The sequence below is a fragment of the Phalacrocorax aristotelis genome, chromosome 4 (genome assembly GCF_949628215.1).
Source record: "Phalacrocorax aristotelis chromosome 4, bGulAri2.1, whole genome shotgun sequence".
Lineage (NCBI taxonomy): Eukaryota > Metazoa > Chordata > Aves > Suliformes > Phalacrocoracidae > Phalacrocorax > Phalacrocorax aristotelis.
Genome location: NC_134279.1, coordinates 42745402 through 42772649, shown reverse-complemented (window position 1 = coordinate 42772649; position 27248 = coordinate 42745402). Strand labels below are relative to the sequence as shown.

Genomic DNA, 27248 nt, shown 5'->3' with positions numbered 1-27248 from the left:
AAGAATAATGATAAGGCAATTTAAAACATATCTTTTTTTTTTTTTTCAATCTGAGCATTAATTTTTGTTTGTTTTTCTACTGAATTTCCTGGCAGGTTTTGCTATTCACATTTCAACATTACCTGCAGGCCTTTTAGTTAAGATTGCCTAAAAGAAGAGTTTGTTTCCAGCTTGCAGACAGCAGAACTTTCACACAGGTTAGCAGAACAAAATGCCACTCCTAGAAATGTGGTTTCTTTTTTTACTTTCTTTGTGTTAGGAGGAGGACAGATTTGCCTTGATACCACTCCACTGCAAGCATGGAGGGCAGGCAACTTTGTGTCACATAACCACAGCCACAATGTAGCTGTGTTCCTTGGGAAGCAGTGATTACAGAGCGTCATTTGATGATCTAGTGTCTATAAGGCAAATTATAGCAAAACAATCTGTATCTCTGCCTTTTCATATATATTGATTGGGTGTCAGACAAATCGTTTCACCACTCCAATAACTTTCCTCTGTCAGCTTGTTTAATGAAAACAGGAAGGAGAAGAAAGGAAAGTCACCTTACCCATATTTAAGTCATAAACTGCACTGAGATAACTATACAAGATGCTTGTACTTGCGAACTTAATTCATACCCTCAAAAGAAAAAAGCTATGACAGGAAAGTAGACACTATTTATTGGGTTTTTTTAGGAATGACTGTTAAATGCAAACATCTTGTTGGCCTTTTGAAGGCCAAAAGTAAAAAATACCCTAAAATTGTGTTGGCAAATTTAACTATGTCCTCTGCTAAACTGTGTTTTCCATACATAAAAAAATAAGTTTACAACATCAAATCAAATAGAAGCACACAGATAGTATCATATAACAATAAATGATATATCATCCTTGAAGAAACTTAACAATTGCAATGTTAAGGAAAGCAACTGGTGAATTTTAGAGTGTAAAGAGCTTTCAAAATTTTTTGGAATGTTGTGCTTGTGATTATCATCATGGTTATTCTAGATGATGACGTCTGTAACACACAAGGTTACTGACTAAAGTGAAGGTAATATGTGGCACCAGGATACTATGCTATAAGCGTATTCCTCAAGTCTTATGTAGGTTAGACTAAAAAAAGTTTTGGTCACTCATTTGGTAAACTTTTAAATTCGAAGTTCCTCTTATGGGTCTTTTGACCTGGATTCAGGTTAAAGGAATGTCTTCCTTAAATGGCCTTTAAAGCTGGTTGACAGCAGCTTATTCCATGTTTTAAACTTAAAAGATGACACAAAAGTAGTAAGGAAAAATTCACTTTTGTCATTGCTTCTGAACTGAAAAGTATGGCCTTGATATGCTGTAATTGGTGCCAAGTACTTGTTTCAGCTCTTTTGCCACAGTTTAGTCAGGAGCAAAACAAGCAACAACTGGAAACTGAAATATTAAATAAAACAATGTATCTTTGTGCCACTGAGTCAAACAGTAATTGCCCTGAACTGACAAACTTCATCATTTTTACACCTATCACAAGAAACAGCCAACTCAGTTTAGATGGTCTATAGAGTTCTCCTCCTCCTTCCACACAAAGACAGGTCTAGTCTGAAGGTCTCTCAGCTGTTTTTTCATTTTAAACTCTCCCTGCAAATGAGCCACATGTTTTAGAAGACTATTCAGGTAAAATTCCTTTTTCAGAATTACTATCAAATATACTTCTTGTAAAAAAAAAAAACCAACAACACCCCCCCCCAACTAGTATCTACAGATGAACTCCTATTAAATTTCATTTAGATAGTCCTGAAAATGTTTAAGCAAAAGGAGGAAGATAACAGGGTGCTAACAGTGCCCAAAACCAAAACACCTTCTAGACTGAAAGCGGCAAATTAAGAGATTTGAGCTGAAATCTCCTCTCACACACACCTCCTGTTCCAGCCCTCCCCCCCCCCCCCCCCCAAAAAAAAAGAAAACCAAAACTTCTAAAGTTAAGTTTCCCTTCTTTTTCATTTACTTCCAGGCAGCAACTCTACTAAACCCCCAAGTATTACACATTAAATATATTCACCAATGCCAGCAGTTCATCGCTAATACTAATGTGAATCCACTGACAGATCTTTACCACCTTACAAAAAGGGTAATAATATGCTTGGGACTGCCATAAGTTAATCGGCAGATGTCATCTGCTTCTTGGTGTTTTCTTTGAATTTTATTTTTGCTTTGGCTTGTTTCTCTCTTTCTTTTTAAAATTGTGTAAGCAATTCATATACCAGAGCAGAAGGTACTAGAGAGGAGAGGTTGGTCTGTTAAGGATTAGACACACACTTCCCCCCACAGATGAAAATACGGAGATGAAAGACTAGCAACTTCAATAACTTTTGTAACAGAGCACTTCCTGAAATCTGGACATCAGTTTCAAGCTAAAATATGTATCCTTGGTCTATGGTGTAGTCGTAGACATTTCTTGCCAAGTTACTGCAAATACGATCTTCTTTCTGACTGTCATGGTAAAAATCAACATGCCAAAGCCCAGTACAGAAGGGTACACTGAAGATCATTTTCAGTGCTCTAATTAGTATCAGTCAAAGGGATGTATTATGAACTCCGTTCCCCCTTCCTTGGCCTCTCTAGTAGTCCTTAAAAATTAGCTTACCAGTTACATTTCAGTGGTATCACTGATGAGTTTTCAAAGGGCGGTGGGCCAGGGAAGACCAGGAGAAGAATCTAGTCACCTTCGACAATAAGGCATGCCTCAAATCTTTGCTGTGAGTACTGAGACCACAGAGTCATCGTGGTTTGAAAAGGAAGCTTGTCTCTGACTTACAGACACACATAAACTCCTTTTTACATATACCTTTAAGCAGCAAGAGTTCTACCACATGAACAGTTTTCCAACAGAGACAAATGCTATACAGCCACAGCCATACACTTCCTGGCTTCTTTTGCAGCAGTGCAATATGAGGTTGTAACGTGAGATCCAGTGGGGGGTGTGTACTAACCCCAAATCACCATCTAAAGAAGCAAGTTTGTAGTCGTCCCGGGAAAAAATTAAGGACTTGTGAAAAAAATCAAAACAAACAATATTTTCTAGATATCAGGGTTTAAACTTCTGGAGAAGGCATCACTGAAAAACCTCTCTTTCCAAATCAATATTTTAGAGTATGATACCCTTATTTGTGCTTGGCACCTGGCTCCAAACTGATCTCACTGTTTTCAATAGGACATCCAGTCCATTAAGCTTGAGTGAGAGTAATAGACGCAGATCCTAGTCTAGAGAGCTTTATAGTTACAGAGCAAATGTATTTTAATATGTGAAACACCTTATGTAATTGCAATACATTGTAACCATCCCTTTCATATTATATATCCTTTATATATAGTCTCCTTGACAAGCAATGTTTAACATTACATTTTAGAATTTTTTAATCATGTCAGATTTGCATTAAGATAAACTGATGAACATTTTTCCCTTTTACAAAACTATACATTGTAAACTGCATGGAGTATATTCATCATTAATGCCATGAACAATTAGGTTACGACTGTTTATTGAGGCCTTGGCTACCACTATGTTTCCAATTATAATGCAAGTTCTCAAATGCTTTCTAAAGGAATTGCAGGTTCAGAGGCCTAAATTAAATTTAGCATATTTGTTTAATAGGTAATAGTGACAGAATTCCCAGTGTATAATCCCATCTGAAATATGGGATAAGTAAATCAATATTTTAGTATACGCTTCTTTCCCTGCATAACTTGGCTATATTTATCTGCATAAGTATCACGGAACTAATTTTTTCATAACCAATAGGGACTTACATTTAATGTTGCTATCTGTATGATGCTGCCTCATATCTCCTAGAGGCACTCTGGCAATAGGCTTTGCTTTGACAAGTTCTTCTTAATTTAAGAATGGGCACTTTTAAAAATGATAAGGATTAACCACGGAAGTTTGGGTGAATCATTATACTGCACTTTATTCTCAAAAATTCTTGAACAGATGTGATGGAAAAAAATCACCAGTGCACAATTTCTTTAGGTCACACTGAAGTCAAATCTCAGATGTTCAATATTTTTTATTTCTGTACAAAAGCACTCTTGATTCTTTTGCCTCCTTTTAACATTCCACCCCAACAATACAGACTTTCATTCTATTTCTGTTTTCATCACAAATACATACAGTTCACTTCTTTTTCAATGTCTCTGTTTACTTTGTTTATAGAACTAATCTGCACGAATGTTTGTAGAACTATAGAACATACTCTCTGTTTATAGAACTAATCTTTATGAAATGCCTGCACTGAGGCACGTAAAGGTCAAGATCTTTAAAATCCCCTCTCCCAGTCAAGATAACATTTTGAAGAAGCAGAAAGGTAAAGACTATACTGAATATAGGAGAGAATTAAAACCTTCATTCCTTCCTTCCACATAAGGCTTCAACATGCTATTAAAACATAGAAATAGGAGGAACAAATACCATGTAAATGGCTCAATAACTGCTGGTATAACCATTGGATGATACAGTAGATTCTGAATTTTTTTTTCCTCTGAGATCTTATTAGCAGAGAGATACAAAATGGCTCAACAGTCAAACATCAAAGTATTGACAGCCACATCTTAGAAGTCATTTTATCAATTCTGTCACCAATGTCTTCTGAAGACAAAGATTTTTATATTTATTTACATATATTTTATATATATATATTTTTATATATCTATATTTTTATAGATTATATATTTATATAAATATGTAGCTGTACGCTTCTACGGGAGAACTTATCTTGGACCGCATACCTCCGGGACACAGGGCTCTACCCACCCTGGGGACAGCGATGCACAGACATCAATATGATGGATACAAAATGTCCGTTTATTTAGCTGCGTCACACGCTTATATAGCTCTTGCGCTTCCTGTTCCTGCCACTCCTATGGGGAGGAGTCTATCTTTCCGTCACATCCCGTGATCTTTCGGTCGCCGATCCCTGTCTATTCCCCTACATAAATATATTTATATTTAGTGCTATAAACACAGCTCCTTACCTGTTACCATTCTCTCAGAAATTTGCTTTCAGTTACAGTGAATTTTCAATGCCCCTCATAGAACATAATTATTTCAGCATACACATGCAAGCAGTCAAAAATATCTCCAAACCAATATAAAGAAAAAAACAGTATCTGAGGAACAGTCCTTTGAAATGTTTCCTTTCCGAAACAATGTGAAACAGAAATTGAAAACAAAAACTCACTATGGGACTTGCCGTATGCAATCTTTCTACATCATTTATAGGCTACTAATGTCATTAATAGAATTGATTAAAATTTTCAGATATTAAACCTTTTTTTTTGTTTTCCATCAGTTCTGCTCAGCTGGTAAGCTTTCGCTTTTCTGTTCTTCCAGTTCCCTTTTTGCAGTATTTTACAATGGGAAAGATATTACCTGGAGTTAGAAATAGCTTTTCATTATCAGAAATAGCACCATATTTAAATATAAACATTCAATCTGTACTTCTTTAAAAGACCAAGAATTACACATTGGAATCCTTCCTCTTATCTGAGAAGGGCTATAATTCATCATTACTGCTATTACTTGTAATTGATGAGCACATAGAGCTGAGGATTTCTTGAGGGAAATAGATACAATAACTTTCAGAAATGGAGTAACGATGACATTGACTGATTCTCTAGGACTCTCAGTCTCACTACCCAGGACATAAAGATAGAGGTGGAATCAACAAAATTTCTTGTCATGGATGCTTTTGAATTACTGCCTTCAGCCTTCATGGCTCTCCCCTGTGAATCTCATCCCTCCTGGGAGCATTCAGGGATCTCAAACTCCTAGTTCTGCACAGAAATCCTGGAAAATCAGTGGCCACTGGTGCCACAACAGTTGTCATGTTCCTGAAATGAGTATCTTGATAGACATGCCCTCAGAGCCCTCCCCAGGCAACTGAAGGGAAGTAGGGACATCTCTGATGAAACAAAGAAACTTCCCAAATCAGTAGCTGATAAAGGGCAATATCAGGGACTTCAGCATCCAGGATATCTATATCCAGAGATGCAGGCAGCATCTCTGCCCTGATACTATTAGTGTTTCTGCAGCTGGACATAATACCCATAATATCCATACTGGTAGCTACCCAGGTTAGTACTATGCAAGCTGTGTTTACACAGGGTGCACTCACAACTCTGAACTGCACTGCAAGAATGCTCTTCTAATGTACGTAAGACATTGTTTACTACTTGCTGAAACAAAAACGATGACAGATGTAAGATTTGCATTTGTTTATAGTTCTGTTATTTTTAATGCAAATTAAGCATATTCTTCATCAAGGAATGCCATCAGTTGTATTCCCAGAAGAAAATAAATTAATTGAAACAACTCTTAGTTTAAATGCTGATTTCTTGTCAAAAAGATGGCATGACATATCAGCTCCAATAAAGCCAGTTTCTCTGATTAGCTTATTCTGTTCCCGACCCCTCCGTTGCCGTATCTGATTGACTTAATGGATTACTTCAGAAAGTGGAAACAAGTAAACTTCTATTTTTTTCTTTCTAAAGTAGGTATCAGAACTGTTTAGTCAAGAGAGGGTTTTTTGTTTGTTTGAGGTTTTTTAAGGTTTTTGCATTCCTTTTTCTGTATTTCAGTCACTGTTTTTGAGTTAATGGCAGAATAATATTCAGAGAAAAATGGAAGTGATTGGGATGACAATGAAATAATTTTCATTTCACTATGTCTATTCTGTACTGATGAGCAGTATATTTAATATAAGTCATTACATGCTCCTTTCTGATTTTGAGTAAATCAGGGCTTGGATAAATGTCAACTGGTTGGCTATCTTCCCTGTTCTACCAACAGTATAGCAATTAGTAATTCTGCAACCCAATGGCACATTCCCTCCATTGCCTTCTTGCGTTCATGTATCAAAATTAACCAACTAAAATTCTTAGAACTGTTTTTCAAGTTTTATTTCCACTCAGAGAGATTGAAAATATTGAAACTGCGTTAAAAACTGTGAAAGAGAAATAAGCTACAAGTAGAAGAGCAAATTAATTGGTATTAGAGAAGTAGTACTGGTGCTTTTCCCAACTCATAATGAAAAAGCAAGACTAAACATCATAGCATAGAAAAAATATACAATTAACCTGTCAAAATCATCCTATCATAGTGGTCAGAGAACTATAAAGATTCCAGACAAAATCAGAAATTTTAAATATGGAATACCTACAATGACAATAGGTGTAGGGTGACAAATCTGGCTATAGCAAAGGTTATTTATCAAAGTATCTGAAAAGAGCAAGAAATGCATTTTCTAAATGAACAGTGTATTCAGGTGCAGTCATTCTTTCCACTAACAGAGGGAACAGGCACTGGTTAGTCAGTTTATACATACATTTAAAACAGGGGTGCTCTTTGGGGAGCCTTTTGATGAACATACACCGAAGCATAAAATCCAGCACAAATGTCTTCAGTGCTGTGTCTCAGTGTGGTTGGGTTTTTTGTTGGTTTTGCTGACATGTTTTTGGATATTTTTTTTTAAAAAGCAACCTTCAGCAATGCAAATAAGTTTGGGGGAAACTTCTCAAGCATAACAGACTCATCTCAGTCACCTGGACCAATGTCATTCCTGTGTCTCACCTAGCTGCCCTGTGAGTTTCAAAAGTTCTGTACAGGTAAGCTGAGCAACAGGAACACATGAACAACTGATTTCCTGAGTTCTACATATGAAGGGGCGGGGGGGGCAGATTTAAGAATAACTCATTTTAAAAAAAAAAACAACCCACACTCAATTTTGGTGATTTTAAAGCAATCAAGTTCCAAGACAAGTCATCATTTTGAAATAAAAACTGGAGTGTCTTAACTGGAAAACATCAACGCTAAACATCATGATGCTTTCAGTGAAATATTCTTCTTCAGCAAAGATCCATACTTAATTTCCTTAAGAAAGCTTGGGCATTCCATCTACATTGACTGCCTAAATAATATTTCTACCAGTATCATGCAAATTAATTTATTTTCATATCTATCTAGGACCACTTTAGTCTTCATTCATGGCAGAAAATACATCACAAGTAACCTGCAGATCCTGAAGTCATTTCATCTTTGCAAGAAAATGACCTGTCTGGGACAGCCTGAATTATCTGTTTCACTGACCTTGCATTTGACTACTAAGACATAATTTATTAAGTTGTAACCATTTGTGCCAGCATTGCATCATCATTTCTGGAGATGAAGGAATCACTCATATGGCACCTGTATCTGAAGATCTGTCCATGGGGAATTTTTAATCCAACTGTGTGTCCCGTTAACTTCAGAAAATGCAAGTTGTTAATTCTAGAGTTGGATTGTTTGGTTTCTGTTTTTTCTGTTGTTGTTTTTTTTTCTTCTAAGTCAAAATGACACATGGTTTGAAGTCAGAGAGGAAAATCCAAGCAGACTGGATGAAAACTTCCTTTCAGTGGTGGCTGTACAGTAGGTATTCTATTACACAAGATACAGCTGGGCATAGGTATAGGAGCTGATTGCTGGTTTGTGCATCTGTGTAACAATATCAGTAAGATCACTGCAATATTTCAGAGAAACCTGTGCATAGCTGTCGTGGTTTAGCGGCAGCTCAGCCCCACACAGTCGCTCGCTCACTCCCCACCGGTAGATGGGGGAGAGAATCAGAAGGGATAAGAACAGTTTAATAATTAAAATTAAAAGAAACAACAGTAGAAATGCAATGTAAAGGAGAACAACGAGAGGCGCAAAGCCCCGGGGGAGGGGGGAAGGGAGGGGAGAGGGGGAACGAACCGCCAAAACAAACCGCACGCGCCGCAGCCGCTCGCCGCCTGCCGACCCGACGCCGCGCCGCCCCCGCGCTGCCACTGCTCCCCCTCAATATATTGGTCATGGTGTCACATGGTATGGAATGAACCTGCCATTGGCCAGTCGGGGTCAGCCGCCCCCACCACGGCCCTGCCCCTCCCAGCCCCCCCTGCCACGCCACGCCACTGCCACGCGGCAGAGCGCGGGAAGCTGGAAAGGTAGCCGACCCCCACAGTGAGGAGAATTAACCCCTTCTCAGCCAAAACCAGCACATTCTCCACCCCTTATTCCATACCATTTACACCATACCCAGGTCCCATATGATGCAATACAACCGTACCAACCACCACCCCTCCCCTTCCCATCCTTTAACATAATACACAGACATCATTCCCTTAGTTCATGGACCTTCCCTGTAAAATGTCCATTAAAATGTCCATTGAGTTCACCCAGTCCATGACTCTGGGCTCCATCTGTTGTATCAGTCTTTCCGGGTGGGAGAGATGGTGTGTGGCGTTGGGTTGCTGCATACCGAGTCAGTCATCGTTCCATCACTGCTGCACGGCTTGTTTCATAGTTGATCTTCCATGGGTTGGGAGGCTCGTACTCTGATATCATTGATACAACACAGAGGTGACACACAGTATTATATAGCAGTTCACATTGTGCCATTCAGTTCATTGACTGTTTTCACCCAAAATCAAATCCCCTTGAGGCACACATCAGATTTCTCCATCCTCCCGCATCACCCACCAAGTGCACCCAGGTCCTCGAGCAAACACAATCCCACGAATGGGTTTGCCTTTGCCAGAGGCAGGAAGAACCCAGACTGTTTTGCCCAGCATACTTTTTGTGTGCACTACAGGGACTCTATCCCCTTCCACAGTATGTAGGATTTCTGACTGGGCAGGGCCAGCTCGGTTGGCAGATCCCCTCGTATTGACTAACCACGTGGCTTTTGCTAAATGTGTATCCCAGTGCTTGAATGTCCCACCCCCCATTGCTCTCAGTGTAGTTTTTAACAGTCCATTGTACCGTTCAATTTTCCCAGAGGCTGGTGCATGATAGGGGATGTGATACACCCACTCAATGCCGTGCTCTTTGGCCCAGGTGTCATGAGGCTATTTCGGAAATGAGTCCCATTGTCTGACTCAATTCTCTCTGGGGTGCCATGTCGCCACAGGACTTGTTTCTCAAGACCCAGGATAGTGTTCCGGGCAGTGGCGTGGGGGACAGGATATGTTTCCAGCCAGCCAGTCGTTGTTTCTACCATTGTAAGCACATGGCGCTTGCCTTGGCGGGTCTGTGGGAGTGTGATATAGTCAATTTGCCAGGCCTCCCCATATTTATATTTCAGCCATCGTCCCCCATACCACAGAGGCTTTACCCGCTTCGCTTGCTTGATTGCAGCGCATGTGTCACATTCGTGGATAACCTGTGCAATAACATCCATGGTCAAGTCCATCCCTCGATCACGAGCCCACCTGTATGTTGCATCTCTCCCTTGATGGCCTGAGGTGTCATGGGCCCACCGAGCTAGAAATAGTTCACCCTTATGCTGCCAGTCCAGATCCACCTCAGCCACTTCAATCTTGGCAGCCTGATCTACCTGCTGGTTGTTTCGATGTTCTTCAGTGGCCCGACTCTTGGGGACGTGAGCATCCACATGCCGTACCTTTACAACCAGGTTCTCTACCCGGGCAGCAATATCTTGCCACAATGCGGCAGCCCAGATGGGTTTGCCTCTGCGCTGCCAGTTGCTTTGCTTCCACTGCTGCAGCCAGCCCCACAGGGCATTTGCCACCATCCAGGAGCCAGTATAGAGATAGAGCACTGGCCACTTTTCCCGTTCAGCAATGTCTAAGGCCAGCTGGATGGCCTTTACCTCTGCAAACTGGCTTGATTCTCCTTCTCCTTCAGCAGTTTCTGCTACTTGTCGTGTAGGACTCCATACAGCAGCCTTCCATCTCCGGTGCTTTCCTACAAGGCGACAGGACCCATCAGTGAACAGGGCATATTGCTTCTCATCTTCTGGCAGTTTGTTATACAGTGGGGCTTCTTCAGCACGTGTCACCTCCTCCTCTGGTGATAATCCAAAATCTTTGCCTTCTGGCCAGTCCATAATCACTTCCAAGATTCCTGGGTGGCTGGGGTTTCCTACTTGAGCCCACTGGGTCATCAGTGCAACCCATTTACTCCACGTAGCATCAGTTGCATGGTGTGTAGAGGGGATGTTTCCTTTGAACATCCAGCCCAGCACTGGCAGTCAGGGTGCCAGGAGCAACTGTGCTTCAGTACCAACCACTTCTGAAGCAGCTCGAACCCCTTCACATGCTGCCAATATCTCTTTTTCAGTTGGAGTATAGCGGGCTTCAGACCCTCTGTATCCCCGACTCCAAAACCCTAGGGGTCGACCCCGGGTCTCCCCTGGTGCTTTCTGCCAGAGGCTCCAGGTAGGGCCATTCCCCCCGGCTGCAGTGTAGAGCACATTTTTTACATCTTGTCCTGCCCGGACTGACCCAAGAGCTACTGCATGGACTATTTCTCGTTTAAGCTGTTCAAAGGCTTGTCGTTGCTCAGGGCCCCATTTGAAATCATTCTTTTTCCGGGTCACTTGATTGAGGGGGCTTACGATCAGACTGTAATTTGGAATATGCATTCTCCAAAAACCCACAACGCCCAAGAAAGCTTATGTTTCCTTTTTGCTAGTTGGTGGAGACATGGCTGCTATTTTGTTGATCACATCCATTGGAATCTGACGACGACCGTCTTGCCATTTGATTCCTAAGAACTGGATTTCTCGTGCAGGTCCCTTCACCTTACTTTGTTTTATGGCAAAACCAGCTTTCAGAAGGATTTGGACTATTTTCTCACCTTTCTCAAAAACTTCTTCCGCTGTGTTGCCCCACACAATGATGTCATCAATGTACTGAAGGTGTTCTGGAGCTTCTCCCTGTTCCAGTACAGTCTGAATCAGTCCATGGCAAATGGTAGGACTGTGTTTCCACCCCTGGGGCAGTCGATTCCAGGTGTACTGGATGCCCCTCCATGTGAAAGCAAACTGTGGCCTGCACTCTGCTGCCAGAGGGATTGAGAAGAATGCATTAGCAATATCAATTGTGGCATACCACTTGGCCGCCTTTGACTCCAGTTCGTATTGAAGTTCTAGCATGTCTGGCACAGCAGCACTCAACAGTGGACTGACTTCATTCAGGCCACGATAGTCTACTGTTAGCCTCTGCTCTCCATTAGACTTCTGGACTGGCCATATGGGACTGTTAAAGGGTGAATGGGTCTTACTGATGACTCCTTGGCTCCTCAGTTGGTGAATGAGTTTATGGATGGGGATCAGAGAGTCTCTGTTGGTGCGATATTGCCGCCGGTGCACTGTTGTGGTGGCGATTGGCACCTGTTGTTCTTTGACCTTCAGCAACCCCACCACAGAAGGGTCCTTTGAGAGACCGGGCAAGGTAGACAGCTGTTCAGTTTCCTCTGTCTCCAAGGCAGCTACACCAAAAGCCCACTTGTAACCTTTTGGGTCCTTGAAATACCCTCTCCTGAGGCAGTCTATGCCAAGGATGCACGGAGCCTCTGGGCCAGTCACAATGGGGTGCTTCTGCCACTCATTGCCAGTTAGGCTCACTTCGGCCTCCAATACAGTTAGCTCTTGAGATCCCCCTGTCACTCCAGCAATGCTGATGGGTTCTGCCCCTATATAGTTTGATGGCATTAAGGTGCACTGTGCGCCGGTGTCCACTAAAGCTTTATACTCCTGTGGGTCGGACGTGCCAGGCCATCGGATCCACACAGTCCAGTAAGCCCGGTTATCCCTTTCCTCCACCCAGCTGGAGGCAGGGCCCCTCTAGTCCTGATCATGGCAGTCACAACTCACTTCCTGTAAATGTGAATCAGGAGTCCCTCTATTACACTTAGAAATAAAATCTGCGCTTCTACTCCTCTGTCTGGGGACTTGCTCGCTGGAAACTGGAGCAGCAGCTTTCCTGGAAGAGCCTCCCTGAGTGACTGTTCTTCCTTGCAGTTCACGTACTCGTGCCTGTAGGGTCGAAGTAGGCTTGCCATCCCACCTCATCATGTCCTCTCTGTGGTCATGCAGGTAGAACCATAGGGTGGCCCGTGGTGTGTATCCCCTTCTTTGAGCCAAAGGACGCTTATTCCTAACAGCTGAGACACTGCTCTGTCGAGGTGGGGAGTAGGACAGATCTTCTTTGAGTTGCTGGACCTCTTGGGATAGTTTCTCCACAGCAGAGACAAGCGAGGAAGAGATATTTGTGTCGTAATCCCGGAGTCTATCTATCACCTCTGCCACCGTTGGTGTCTCGTCATCTTTCCAGGACATCACTGCCAATGAGTTTGCATGCGAAGATAGTGCGCTCCGTACAAACTTCCGCCACATGGGTCGTGTGCACTCGGCTTCATCTGGATCTTTGGATGACCGTTGATCGTCTAGGTCACAATAAATCACCTCAAACACAGCTAATTCCCTGAGATACTGGATGCCTTTCTCCATAGTTGTCCATTTTCCTGGACGATATGTAACATCTTCTTTAAAGGGATACCTTTCCTTCACTCCAGACAGGAGTCGCCTCCAGAGGCTGAGGGCTTGTGGTTTTTTTCCAATTGCTTTGTCAACGCCCCCTTCCCCAGAAAGGGATCCCAATTGTTTGGCTTCTTTTCCCTCTAGTTCCAGGCTACTGGCCCCATTATCCCAGCATCGGAGCAGCCAGGTGACAATGTGCTCACCTGAACGACAGCGATAATCTTTTCGCATATCTCGCAACTCACTTAAGGACAGGGATCGGGTGGTCTCTATTTCATTTATTACTTCTCCCTCCTCTCCCCGCGATGGCCCTGGTTCTTCATCATCCCGTTCTAAACGAGTTGATGTCCGCTTCCAATATTTCGTCTTGTGTATGGGGGCAACTGATACTGGTACGGGTTTATTTTCTGAGCTAGCTCCGGTACTCGTTGTGGGGGTTTGAGTGGCTGCAGTGCCTGTTGTCAGGGCTGGATTGTCTACAGTGCCAGTCACTTTGCATTTCAATCCAGAGACATTCTCTTCCCCCTGGGGGCACTGAATACTGTTGAGCAGGGCTCGGTATGCATGGGCCAGACCCCAGCATGTTGCAGTTATCTGTGTCTCTCTGGAGTTCCCAGCGTAACAACATACTTTCTCCAAATATTCTACTAGTTTTTTAGGATTCTGCACTTGTTCGGGGGTGAAACTCCAAAACACTGGGGGTGCCCACTGCCCTAGGTATTTGCCCATGCTATCCCACATGCCCTGCCACTCGTAACTATCAAGCCTCGGGGCAGATTTCTGGGTGATATTCTTAAGTTGCTTAGTCAAAACCAAAACAACATGCCCAAAAACTAACAATAAGTGCACCTTAACCACCCAAGGATGTTCAAGATACAAAAACGTTGTTGTAACAAAGGCACAGACATCATAGAACAAAGTTGCAAAGGTACTATTCTGTATTTCCTCCATATAAAATCTCTCAGAGGAGGAGGTATAATTGCTAATTGCCTCAACAAGGTGGTGTCTGAAGTACAGTAACGGTTTCAGCAAAAACCCCAAATACCAGGTAAAGCTGAAAACGAGTGTTTGTATAACAAATCTTGTAGGCAAAACATTACTAATCACAGCAGAACACAGCAGACTCAAACAACCAACACCGATTTTTAACACCAACTGCAAAAAGGACAACATGGTGCTGTGACCAGCAGCTGTTGTTATCTCCAACCCTTGAGCCCCACGTTGGGCGCCAAAAAGACTGTCGTGGTTTAGCGGCAGCTCAGCCCCACACAGCCACTCGCTCACTGCCCCACCGGTAGATGGGGGAGAGAATCAGAAGGGTAACGCTCGTGGGTTGGGATAAGAACAGTTTAATAATTAAAATTACAAGAAACAACAGTAGAAATGCAATGTAAAGGAGAACAACGAGAGGCGCAAAGCCCCGGGGGAGGGGGGAAGGGAGGGGAGAGGGGGAGGGGGAACGAACCGCCAAAACAAACCGCACGCGCCGCAGCCGCTCGCCGCCCGCCGACCCGACGCCGCGCCGCCCCCGCGCTGCCACTGCCCGCCCCCAATATACTGGTCATGGTGTCACATGGTATGGAATGAACCTGCCATTGGCCAGTCGGGGTCAGCCGCCCCCACCATGGCCCTGCCCCTCCCAGCCCCCCCCCCCGCCACGCGGCAGAGCGCGGGAAGCTGGAAAGGTAGCTGACCCCCACAGTGAGGAGAATTAACCCCTTCTCAGCCAAAACCAGCACAGTAGCCTACTGGACCTTACTGTAATAAGTAAAACTAACAGTAATGCAGTCCCACATCACAATCAATGCTAATTTACAGGTTTTTTTAATGAGGGCACAGAAAAAATATGGCTGTTGGACAAATTAGCTGTTAAGAAATTATGACTCTAAAGGCTGCTTTGCACTTTCTCCATGAGTAAGAAACAATACCCTACAACATTCTTAACAGAGCCAGAACATGTTATCTCTTTCCAAGAAATTGAGTCACAGAGAAAATGAAATACCTGTGAGAAAACTGGAAATTGTACTTAAATTTATAGACTCCCAGACTGCTGCCTTAACTGCAGGCCATACCGCCTGTGGCGTCTTATATTGGTGCACCTCCTTGAGGAGCTCATTTCTTTCTGTAATGTCACTAGCAGTGGAGCAGAATATACACACACACATATATCCACTAAGAGTACATTGCGTCTGCACTGAAAACAGAGTAACAATTCACAAAGGCACTAAAAAAAGACAATCTGACGTCCAAGTTTAGATGTAATCTTGTGCATATTTGAAGATGCTTGCCTGGACTTTGCTATGTGAAACAGCTTCAGAGGTACTTCTATTCTTCACACACGAGATACATATTTTCCAAAAGTAAGCACCTCATCCCAAGAAATAACCACGATGAATATATATCACAGGCCTTTAAATTGCGTGGGTAGCTACTAGTTAATGTGTCTTCTGCTGTAAAACTGATACCCTACAGAGTGGGAGTCTAAGATATCAAAGGATGTTAAATAAAAACTAGGTGTGGCACAAGTAGACACCAGACAGATTCAGACCCTCACTAATGGAACAGTGGCAGTAAGCAGCTCTTACGGTGTGACTGCATCTGTACCATCCTTTGTTTTCTCAGGTGGGAAGCCCACGAGGGTGTTTTCACTCAAGAGTACTTCAGCAAGTAATTCCAGCTGAAGGGAACTGACGTTGGAAGGATCTATATCATGAGCAAATTCTATATAAGTGAGAAGCTGAAAAAGTAGTACCAGTTATTGAAACCTCTGTCTCTACAAGAGTCTTTGAATATTAATTATGTTTTGGCTACATCAGGAGCTTATACATGTAAAGCCTTGCCACTCCATTATTCACCTGAGTCCTCAAGTACCATCAACATCATAACAGAATGTGAACTAATGGTGGAAACACCATAAGCATACATTTGAACCTCAGGTGCTCCAGCAAAGCCCCACAAAACCAGAAGTAACACAAGCTCACTTGAGCATTTATATGCAAGTTCATCTGCAATTTTAGAGCCAAAAAAGATGAGCTAGAACAGTTGAACTAAATAGAAATAGTACCATTTTTCTGCATGTCTTGCAAATGGCTTTTCTCTTTAGCTTTAAAATAATTGAATAATTTTCACTGAAGACAGACCAGTCAAATTCAGGAACATTGGTTTTAATCTGGTGGAATAAAAGGGGAACAAAATATTTGTCCTTGAAACAGAAAAACTAGCCATGAGAAACTAGCATCTCCCCATAATTAGATTTACAAAATTCACATTCCCAGTTCTTAGAAAACTGTAAGCTTTACAGATAAACAGCTAAACTGAATTAAAAAAAAATATTTCAGTCTGTTCTTTTTTGTGTAATGAGCATTGACTGCCGTTTCTGAAATGTCCCGAGATGCCCTTTCACTGGTGTTATTTTCATACCTTCAGATTGATTTTTAACTAAAAGTTGGTTTCAGCTATGCTTTGTTTTGTTATTAGGGACAGAAATTATATAGTATCTCCCAAAAAAGTGCACTGAGATACTCTAGCTTCGCATTTATATTACTATATTTTGATTTTAAAAGAAAAAAATAATTAAAATTAATTTAATTTAATGAATAATAATGACAGGTAGAAATCATTAAAAAAGATTTCTTAAACAATCAAACTCAGCAAACGCTATCACAAGGAATTCAATAAAAGCATAAATAAGTCAGAATATTTCAAGTTAATTTATTATTATTTTTACCAAGAATAGAAGCTTAGTGGAAAAAATACTCACATACTATGGCATTCTACTACAGTTATAACATTAGGAGTAGGACTGGGAATTACAGAGCTACATTATGTTTTGCTAATTTCTTAGTCGACTCCATGCAATGGCTTGCATGTCATTGGTATTGCTATAGCTATCCATGAGATAGTCATAAGTATTACTGGTTGTTTTCCAGAACACAGGGGGTCCACATCACATACACAGGAATCAAAAGCACATTGCCAAACCATCCATTGTAACCAGATAACATAATATTCCCTACCTATGTGCATATTTCTATATACATGCTACTTCTATTTTGTACATTCTTACTTAGATATTTGTCACTTAGCAATCTGGAACACAACTAACATTAACCTGACAACTCCCAAGATACCTAGAACAACTTCATCCCCCTTCCCACCTTTCTTCCTTGTAAGCACATGTGGGAGGGAGGGATAATATTTTATTTAGTGATTGTCATGGTTTAACCTGGCAGGCAGCTAAACCCCACACAGCCGTTCACTCACTCCCCCTGCAGTGGGATGGGTGAGAGAATCAGAAAAAGGTAAAATTCAGGGGTTGAGATAAAGAAAATTTAACAGGCTAGAAAAGGAAGGGAAAATAATAATAATGATAATATACAAAACAAGTGATGCACAATGCATTTGTTCACTACATGCTGACCGATGCCCAGCTAGTTCCCAGGCAATGCCTGTGTGCCCTGGCCAACTCCCTCCCCCCGCCCAGTTTTATGTCGAGCATGTTGTCAAATGGTATGGAATATGCCTTTGGCCAGTTTGGTCAGCTGTCCTGGCTGTGTCCCCTTCCCAGCTTCTTGTGCACCTCCAGCCTCCTTGCTGGCAGGAGAGTATGAGAAGCTGAAAAGTCTTTAGTATAGGCACTGCTCAGCAACAACTAAAACATCAGTGTTTTCTACGTTACCCTCATCGTAAATCCAAAACACAGCACTACACCAGCTACTAGGAAGAAAATTAACTCTATCCCAGCCAAAACCAGGACAGTAATCAAAAAGATTTAAAAGATAAAGGGAAAAATGGTTTCCAAAATTAACCTACTCCAAAATATTTTACAGGTTCAGGCTCCTGCAAAACTAAGTACTTATCAAGACATGAATTTGCTAACTGGATTCAGTTATAGAGGTATTTTGGGGGAGGTGCTGGCTGTCTTCTGACAGTGGGATCAAGACAGCATAATCTATTTTATAATAGTAGATTGGCCTTTGTAAAATAATGACTTTCAGATACTGATTAAAGTGCAATTCAACTGCTATTTCCCCTCCTTCCTTTTAATTTAATTCATCTTATGTTGAATAGTTGTAAATTATATTATAAAAGAAAGATTCAAATCTGAACATGCTCTGACGACAGAAAGAGGAACACAAACCTTTCTTTGCACATATGGCATACAGCATGTGAAAGTACATTAAAATTACATTACTTACTGTAACAGTGTCCTTCAGTATATCTGCAAATACAATTTGCTCCCATTTTCAAATAATTTTAGACTGTCAGAATGACATGAAGTAGCTTTAGTAACACTAAAGGATTCAAGTTCAACAATGGTAAAAGAGACAAAGTTTGTTCCTAACATAACCTTGGATGTTCTTGACAGTTATAGGTACTGTGTTCAGATTTTATCCACTCATTTAAGGGCAACTCAGCTTCAGTAGTAACGTATGGCCCTTGGAAACCAACTTTTACTTTGGTCACAGTATAACAACTGATTTCAACCTGAAAAATATTTTTATAATAATATTTTCGCCTATTTCCGTATACAATCATTATATAGCTATTAGCATGAAACATATTATTTTTATTTTCACTTGGCTGTTTTCAGAGATAAGGTATTTGTGCTTGTTCTGACCTCTCAGTTCAGAACATTATGTCCTTGTGACATGCTGCACTCAAAAAAAGGCTGTTAGGAATGCTTTTTATCTGGCTTAAAAGAAAAATTAACCGTATGGAGAATGGACGAAAAAAACACTTAAATTTGCTCCGAACTTATGTATACCTGAACGCATAGCATCTTTTTGAATGCTTTCATAATCATGCCAGTCCTTCCTTTTCAAGCCGTCAGTCCAGGTAAAGAGCTGTCCATCTCCCAGCCCCAATGGAAGTGTCTGTGAAAACAGTAAACACACAAAAAATAAATATAAACATGCATATGTAGTTTGCATCCTTACAGAAGAACACTTATAATGTGGCACAAGCACATAAAACATACAGTTTATCCAAAGCAAATATTGAAAGTTTACTGCAGTAAATGAAGTTATTTTTCTAAATCATGTGTATAATGGTTTAACCCAGCAGGCAGCTAAACACCACGCAGCTGTTCGCTCACTCCCCCCACAGTGGGATGGCTGAGAGTATCGGAGAAAAAAAGAAGTAAAATTCATGGGCTGAGATAAAGGCAGTTTAATAGGACAGAAAAGGAGGGAAAAATAATAACAATAATAATAAGGGAATATACAATATGAGTGATTATAATGAGCACTTGTTGATCACAACAATAATGATAAGCGAATATACAAAATAAGTGATGCACAATGCAATTAGGACGTATCAACCAATGCCCAGCCAGTCCTGGAGCAGTGGGTTTGTTGCATGCTGAAGCCAGTTCTGGTTCCATTATCACTGTGCTTGTGAAGTTCTATTGTTGCTGCACATTGCTCAGTTTCATAATTTTTATTAATCTGGGTGATTTTTACTGTAATACCATTGATATGGCATGCAGCCACCATAGAGGTGATGATATACAGTATTATACAGCAATTAACATCATACAATTCAGTTCATTGGTTATTCTCATTCCTGGCTTCTCTAGTCGATCAGTCACTCATGGATGAGAATCAGGAAGTTTCGGTTGGTGCGATATTGCTGCCAGCGCACCATTGTGGTGGTGATTGGCACCTGTCGTTCTTTGACCCTCAGCAGCCCCACAACAGAAGGGTCCTTCGAGAGACCTGGTAGGGTGGACAGCTTAATTCCCTTGTCTCCAAGGCAACTACACCAAAAGCCCACCTGTACCCTTTTGGGTCCTTGGTAGTCCATGCCAAGGATGCACGGAGCCTCTGGGCCAGTCACGATAGGGTGCTTTTGCCACTCGCTCCTGGTTAGACTCACTTCGGCCTCCAATACAGTTAGCTCCTGGGATCCCCCTCTCACTCCAGAAATATAGATGGGTTTTACCTCTGTACAGCTTGATGGCATTAGGGTGCACTGTGCACCAGTGTCCACTACAGCCTTATACTCCTGTGGGTCTGATGGTCCAGGCCGTGTCCAGTAAACCCAGTTGTCCCTTTCCTCCACCTAGCTGGAGGCAGGGCCCCTCTAGTCCTGGTCACAGTATTCATTACTCATCAATTGGAGTCAGAAGTCTCTTCATTAAGATCAGAAGTAAGGTCAGCCATTCTACTCTGTCTGGGGAACTGCCCACTAGAGACTGGAGCAGCAATTTTCCTGGAAGAATCCCTTTTTGTGATTGTTTTTCCTTGCAAGTCACATACCCATGCTTCTAGAGTCGAGGTAAATTTTCTAGCCCACTTCATCATGTACTTTCCATGGTCAAGCAGGTAAATCCACAGGGTGGCCCATGCTGTGTATCCACTATATCCTCTCTCTTGAGCAGAGGAATGCTTACTTCTAATAGCTGAGATACTGGCCTGTAGAGATGGGGAGCAGGACATATCTTCATTGAGTTGCTGGAACTCCCAGGATGGTTTCTTTTGGACAGTTTTTCCACAGCTGAGATGCAGGCCTGTACGGAGGAAGAGAGACTTTCTTCGTATTGATGGATTTGGCCAGCTAATTAATCCACTTTTTTGTCCTCTCTGTCTTTCCAGGTCCTTACTGCCAATGAGTTTGCATGCAACAACGGTGTGCTCTGTACAAAATTCCACCACACCACATGGGTCATGTGCACCTGAATTCATCTGGATCTTTGGATAACTGCTTGTTCTCCAGGTCATCACAAATCACCTCCAGCACAGCTAATTCGCTCAGGTACTGGATAGCTCTATCCAGGGTGATCCACTTGCCTCGGTGACACATAACATCTTCCTTGAAGGGATACCTTTCCTTCAAGCCTGACATGAGTTGTCTCCAGAGACTGAAGGCTTGTGCCTCTTTTCCAATCACTTTAATGCCTTCTTCCCTAGAAAAGGATCCCAGCTGCTTGGCTTCTTTACCCTCTAATTCCAGGCTACTGGCCCTGTTATCACAGCATCAGAGCAACCAGGTGACAATGTGCTTGCCTGGATGACTGAAACCTTTTTGCATATCTCGCAGCTCACTCAGGGATAGGGATTGGGTGGTTACCATCCCATTTATGGGTTCTGCCTCTTCCTCGTCCTTCTCTCATGATGGCCCTGGTTCATCTTCATCCCTTACTAAACGAGCTGATTTTCTTGTGTATTTCTTCCTGTGTATAGGTGTGATTCTTGTGTATAGGCATGGGCTGGTTCTCCAGTTCAGCCACAGTGCCTGTCACGTGGGTTAGTGTAGCCGCAGTGCCTATCATGGGGCTGGATCTCTGGATGGTATTCTTAAATAGTAGTTTAAGCCTAAACAAGATCTGAACCACAATCAAGAGACATAGCCATAGGAACATGTTGATTTGAACATCTCAAGCATATTCAAAATTCTCAAAAGCTACTGTAACTTGCCTGGAGGAGAAGGGGAAGGTAAAGAAAGGAGTCTCCCCTGTACACTGGCTCTCTGAGGAGAAAAGGTAGTGTTATTATTAATGGTTTCCAAGAGATGGCTCCTGAAGTACAGAGGTGACGGTAATGCAGAGTACAAATAGCAGATCGGTGTCACGACCGATGATTTTATCATAACATAAGCCAGTGTCACACAGTACAGCAAAGCGATATCCTTAATCCAGCTCCCAGACGTGATAAACAGCACATAAATACTGATAAACAGGATACATGGCAAGTCAGGTGTTACATAACACAACTCTGAGAATGACTACAATAACTTTGACAGCAAATAAATCAACATTGTGACCAGCGATGAATAAACTAATATAATGAATGCTTAGAACAAATTTGTTTTAATATGCTGTGATCAGATCTGTTGTTATCTCAACCCTTCATGCCTCACGTTGAGCACCAAAAGGACTGCTGTGTTTTAATCTGGCAGGCAGCTAAACACCAAGCAGCTGTTCGCTCACTACCCCCACATTGGGATGGGTGAGAGAAGTAAAATTTCTGGGTTGATATAAGGGCAGTTTAACAGGACAGAAAAGGAAGGGACAATAATAAATAAATAAATAATAATTATAGAAATTACAAAATAAGTGATGCACAATGTGATTGCTCACCACACACCAATGCCCAACCAGTGCCGAGCAGTGGTCGCTGCCCCTGCCCCCAGCCAACTCCCCCCAGTTTGTATACTGAGCATGACATCATATGGCATGGAATATCCCTTTGACCAGTTTGGCCAGCCAGCTGTCCTGGCTTTGCTCCCACCCTAATTCTTGCTGGCTTGGCAGTACGAGAAGCTGAAAAGTTCTTGACGTATTATAGGCACTGCTCAGCAACAGCTAAAACATCAGTGTGTTTTCTACGTTACTCTAATTCTAAATCCAAACCACACACCATACTAGCTACGAGGAAGAAAATTAATTCTATCCCAGCCAAAACCAGGACAGAAAACCATTAATTTAGTTCTTGACAAACAATTAATTGAAATATGTCAAATAACTCGTGCTTAATATTTCTCTTTCCAGTGGTGTCCTGCTATGACTGCTTGGCAAGAAACTCATGGAAGTTAAATGGACTGCTAAAACTGAACAAGTTTCAAAAATTCCTCATCCTTCCACACATGAAGTACCTTGATTTTGACCTTAAACTATCACTTGGGCAAAACTGGAGTTATAGTTACTGAGCACCTTCCAATGTTCCCCTTTAATTTTGTGTTGACTTTTTTTTTAATAGCTAATGATGAATTATTGCTATTCACATAAGACGAGGCTCACTGCATCAGAGGCACAGAGCAGAGAGACTATCAAGGCACTTTTAAATCCTGTAGATTTCTTCATCGTAAGAGATAAGGGGGAAAAAAACCAAACAAACTCACTCCCCTAAAAAAATATGCAGCAAAAATACCCTATGTAAGATGAAGTTTGTAAATTGACTTCCCCTTTCCAGGCTCCAAATTCTTGAGTAAAGCTAAGAACCGCTTTTCTCTTCTAAGCAAATTTAGCTTTCTAGAGCTGTTCTTTTTTTCTCTTTCTTTGTGCCAAATGCTACTATTTTACAAAAAATAAAATACGGAAGTACATTAGAAGTACATAAAATGTAGATCTGTAGGAAGCAGTATGAAGCTGCAGAAGATTTCAAATAAAGTTAGCCTTTTCCAAAAAGCTTAATTTACAAAAAAATGTGGTAAAAAGTGGAGAAAATTCTGATAAGTAAAGATGATGATCTTCTGTATCTGTGCTGAAGAAAGTGAGGAAGCTGCTTAGGAGTAACACCACAGCTCTCGTTCTGTTAATTCTAGGTTTGAACCAGTAAGTTGTCCAGAATGAAGGGTGTATGTATAATGTGTGTTACAAACGTTGTTACCAAAGGGTATGTGAAAACACACTTGAAAAGCAGTTCTGGGGAGGCAACATTTGATGAGCCTTCTACTAGGAAATATTGAAAGCTCTACAAAAGTCCTATGCATGTGTAAGAGCCATGCTTACAAAGTACGTAAACTCAAAGAACACTGGACTTCTCTTATTGATATTAGGCTACTGGCAGCACAAAACTGGAGGATACTCAGTGTCTCCAAGTGAAGATGTCCCAGCATTTTCAGTTGGGGTTTCTCTTTTTAGGGTAGACAAATGTTTCCCAAGCTCTATGATGTGGACCTGGTAGTTAAGCCATCCTTAAAACTGGGGTTCGAAGGCTTCCAGAGTTGTAAGCAAGAAGTGAGGAATGCCAGGCATGGCTGGTTACCTTCGAGCAAAGGATGCTAGAAATCCTGGTTGACAAAGATCAATGCAGAAAACCTCTGCTTTGGATCATCTGATATTTTTGTGAATGTTGGATATTCAGGGCAAGGTGTTACGAGCTCAGTGTCCTCCAGTAAATCCCTGAGTTACTGAGAAAAATCCATCACATCCTGCTAAGAAGACCTACTTTTTTTTAGTTTTGGTATTAAAGGTAAATTATGTTACATATCATCAAAATGCAATCCAGTCTGCCTTTATTCCTCTATTACAACTTTTGCAGGCATATTCCAAGAAAACACTCTGTTATCATGTTTTAATATGATACAAGTCAGAGGTTCACACCTGGAAGAACTGAAGAACTACTGAAGATGTCCTGATAAAACTATTTCATGTTATCAAAATATCTAACATGTCCTTGAAACAAACTCATTAATTTCAATAGTCCTTAAGTTCAAATAATGCTAATGTCCTTATACTACTACAAAATAACTTGGTTTTTAAAGTCAGAAGAATAAGGTAGAATGCAGGCTGCAATAGCTTTAACCATGGTTCTTGAGCCAAATTCCTAAAACCATCCCTTCTGAAGCGCTAACTGGCTCTTTAGAAGTCAGACTCAGACAGATTGGCTTCAATTAAACTTCTATCCCTTGTCAATACGGGCACAGCCGGTGTGAACCACTTGGTCCCAAAAATTCACGACTATTAAAACTATCAAAAGCAGGATAAACTTGACTTTTGTGACCCCTTATTCCTGTGCTGGTTTCTTTCCCTAAAAATAGTGATTTAAATGGCAAGTTTGCAGTACACTGAAAGAAAGCTGAGTAGTAGAGTTTACAGCTGGTTTCCTGTTGCTTATTTGCATTTTGATGCCAATACTCTTAAAAATATTAATTACTTGTAGTTACTTTACCTGATAACATTTACAAGTCTAATGTACCAAGGGGCCTTCTTGCAAGCATAATATAGTTAAATACATTCACTAAAATTAATCTAGTAAAAGGATAAATATAAATCCAAATGTTGTGCAATATACAAAAAGCTAACTGAAGTCTTGCTGTGGCTCATATTTGGGAAGGGTTACATTGCCCTAAGAGGAAACAGAAAACAAACAAATCCAAAAATGTAGTGTTGGTGCTATCATAAGTCCCTGTTTAATGACTAAGGGTTTTCATTGGATTATTTGGGTTATTTTTTTAAAATAAATCCCTTAACTCTCTCCCATCAAAATACACATTGCTAAGAGAAATCAATACCATGGTTATTTTTCAGCTCTCACATCCTTTCTATGTAGTGGGGTATTAAATACAATGCTGTTGCAAGTGGATTCCTAAGAGTGATATTCAGACAGCATAATCTCAATGGGGAGTGAACGCTGTAGCCCTTAGAGGGACTGACCTCATGAAATTCACCCTGTGAACACAGTAGAGTTTTACTTCTGCAGTGAGCATGAAATAGAGCTTAGGAAGGGATGTACAGTTTCACAGCCAAACTCTCTGGAAAGAGCAAGAGTTTTGCAGTGAAAATTCTTAGCTCTGAAGAAATCAGAACAGCTTTCAGTCCCTCAACTAAATATCTTCCTTGTCAGGGACTGAAGGGGTTTTCTTTCTATGTTGCTATATTGCTTCAGAAGATACAAATGCACTTGAGAAAACCGGTGCCTCCATTTCACTTCTGCCTAAGCGTAAACAAATTGCATTCAGAAAGATCTCAAAACACAGTTTCTGGAATGTTCTAAAACTTAAAAGGCTCCACTGTAAAACTCCATCTAAGTATGCTCACATGCCTCTCTCTTCCAGATGACAATGACTGGAAGAGCCCTCACTTCTAAAGCATCTCCAGCTGGCAAGTAAGCCAAGGAAGGAAAAGAAAAAAGGAAAAATAATTTAATAGTCTTATTCTAGCCTTGTCTTCTCCCTACATACTCTGTGCTTTCCTTTCTCAGGTCTCTGTCTTTTTGGGTTCGTTGATAATTTACTCTATTTCACATCGAACTAGAACAAACTCTGGTTTGGTTATACACAGGCTATGACTATCTGGTGTAATGGCTAGGTAATAGTAACCAAGATAGTGTTGCTACTTGTAGGTATGCACAAGATAGCCCAGGAAACACATCCCAACCTCTACGGTCAATCTCAGAAAGACAAGTTCTGAGTAGGTGAATATAAAGTTACTTAACAAGATGGAACGTGCTAACAGAACCTGATTCTCAATTTTTGCCAAACATATTTAACCATAAGATGATGGGCTAAAGTGAATTACACCACATAAGTAGAAATGCTAAAGGAGGCAACAAAAGGAATTCTTCATTTTAGGGGTAATGTATGAGGAGCCAGACTAAAAATGATTAAATTCATGCTATAAAATACATTATGACTTCAGCACAAAATTGAGTTTAGACAGTTAAACAAATAATCAAATAAACTTGGGTTCCAGCCCATAAAAGGAACATTTCTCAAGGATTATTAATCTGTGGCTGAGCAAATTACTGAGCCATAGAACATGGGAGACAGTATTCTGGTGAATACACGTTTGCTATTTGCACATTCTAGGTTCTCATATATTTTAACAGCAGCAACACTTCAGGATTGGTGTGAAGAGTTAGTTCTACAAGTGCTTGTAACTGCAAGGGCAACAATACTCTTTGGTATACATCAGAGGCTAAGAAATGGGAAGCATGATTGGAGAACATTATGGTTCCTTCCAGGATATGCATCAGGGCTTCTTTCCAGAGGAAACCAAGGTATGAGAAAGGAGAAGGCCCAGGCACCCCCACCCTCCCCAGTACCTCACCCTAACCTAGAAGCAATGCTTATATGAATTTTTCAGTGATATATCAATATATAGGAATGAGAAACCAGCACAGAAGATTAGCTGAAATATACTCGTATTTCACATGAAATATACCTTTGGAGGGTTTTCCCCTCCAAAACATTTTGTAAGTCAGCCAGAAATAGTGCAGTCTGCCTGAACAGCCCTTAGCCTCTTGAACTCAAGAACTATTTTTATCACTGCAGCACTATTATAATAGCAAATATCACTCTGCCTACAAAAAGCTGGATTTTGACTGGCTGTCAAAAAAAAAAAAAATCCTACAACTATTTATCATCCAACCAATTGTTACACGTGGTACACAGCTGTGAACTGAACATTTTTTGTGTTTTCGTCCAAAAGGGATTACCCACCTCAGCAACATTACATACAGCATCTGCTTTACTATTTCATCTT

General features: G+C 41.2%; 1 protein-coding gene across 2 annotated transcripts in view; it reads right to left on the bottom strand.

Annotated features, from left to right (window-relative positions):
* Nucleotides 1-27248, bottom strand: part of GALNTL6 (polypeptide N-acetylgalactosaminyltransferase like 6) — a 500857-nt gene that overhangs the window by 307394 nt on the left and 166215 nt on the right. For both annotated transcript variants that reach the window (XR_012660321.1, XM_075091134.1), the window contains exon 2: nucleotides 19086-19194. Coding sequence is in view for 1 of the 2 variants with exons in the window: in XM_075091134.1 (XP_074947235.1) it covers nucleotides 19086-19194 (109 nt within the window). In the remaining variant the exon portion in view is untranslated. The remainder of the gene's footprint in view (nucleotides 1-19085; nucleotides 19195-27248) is intronic.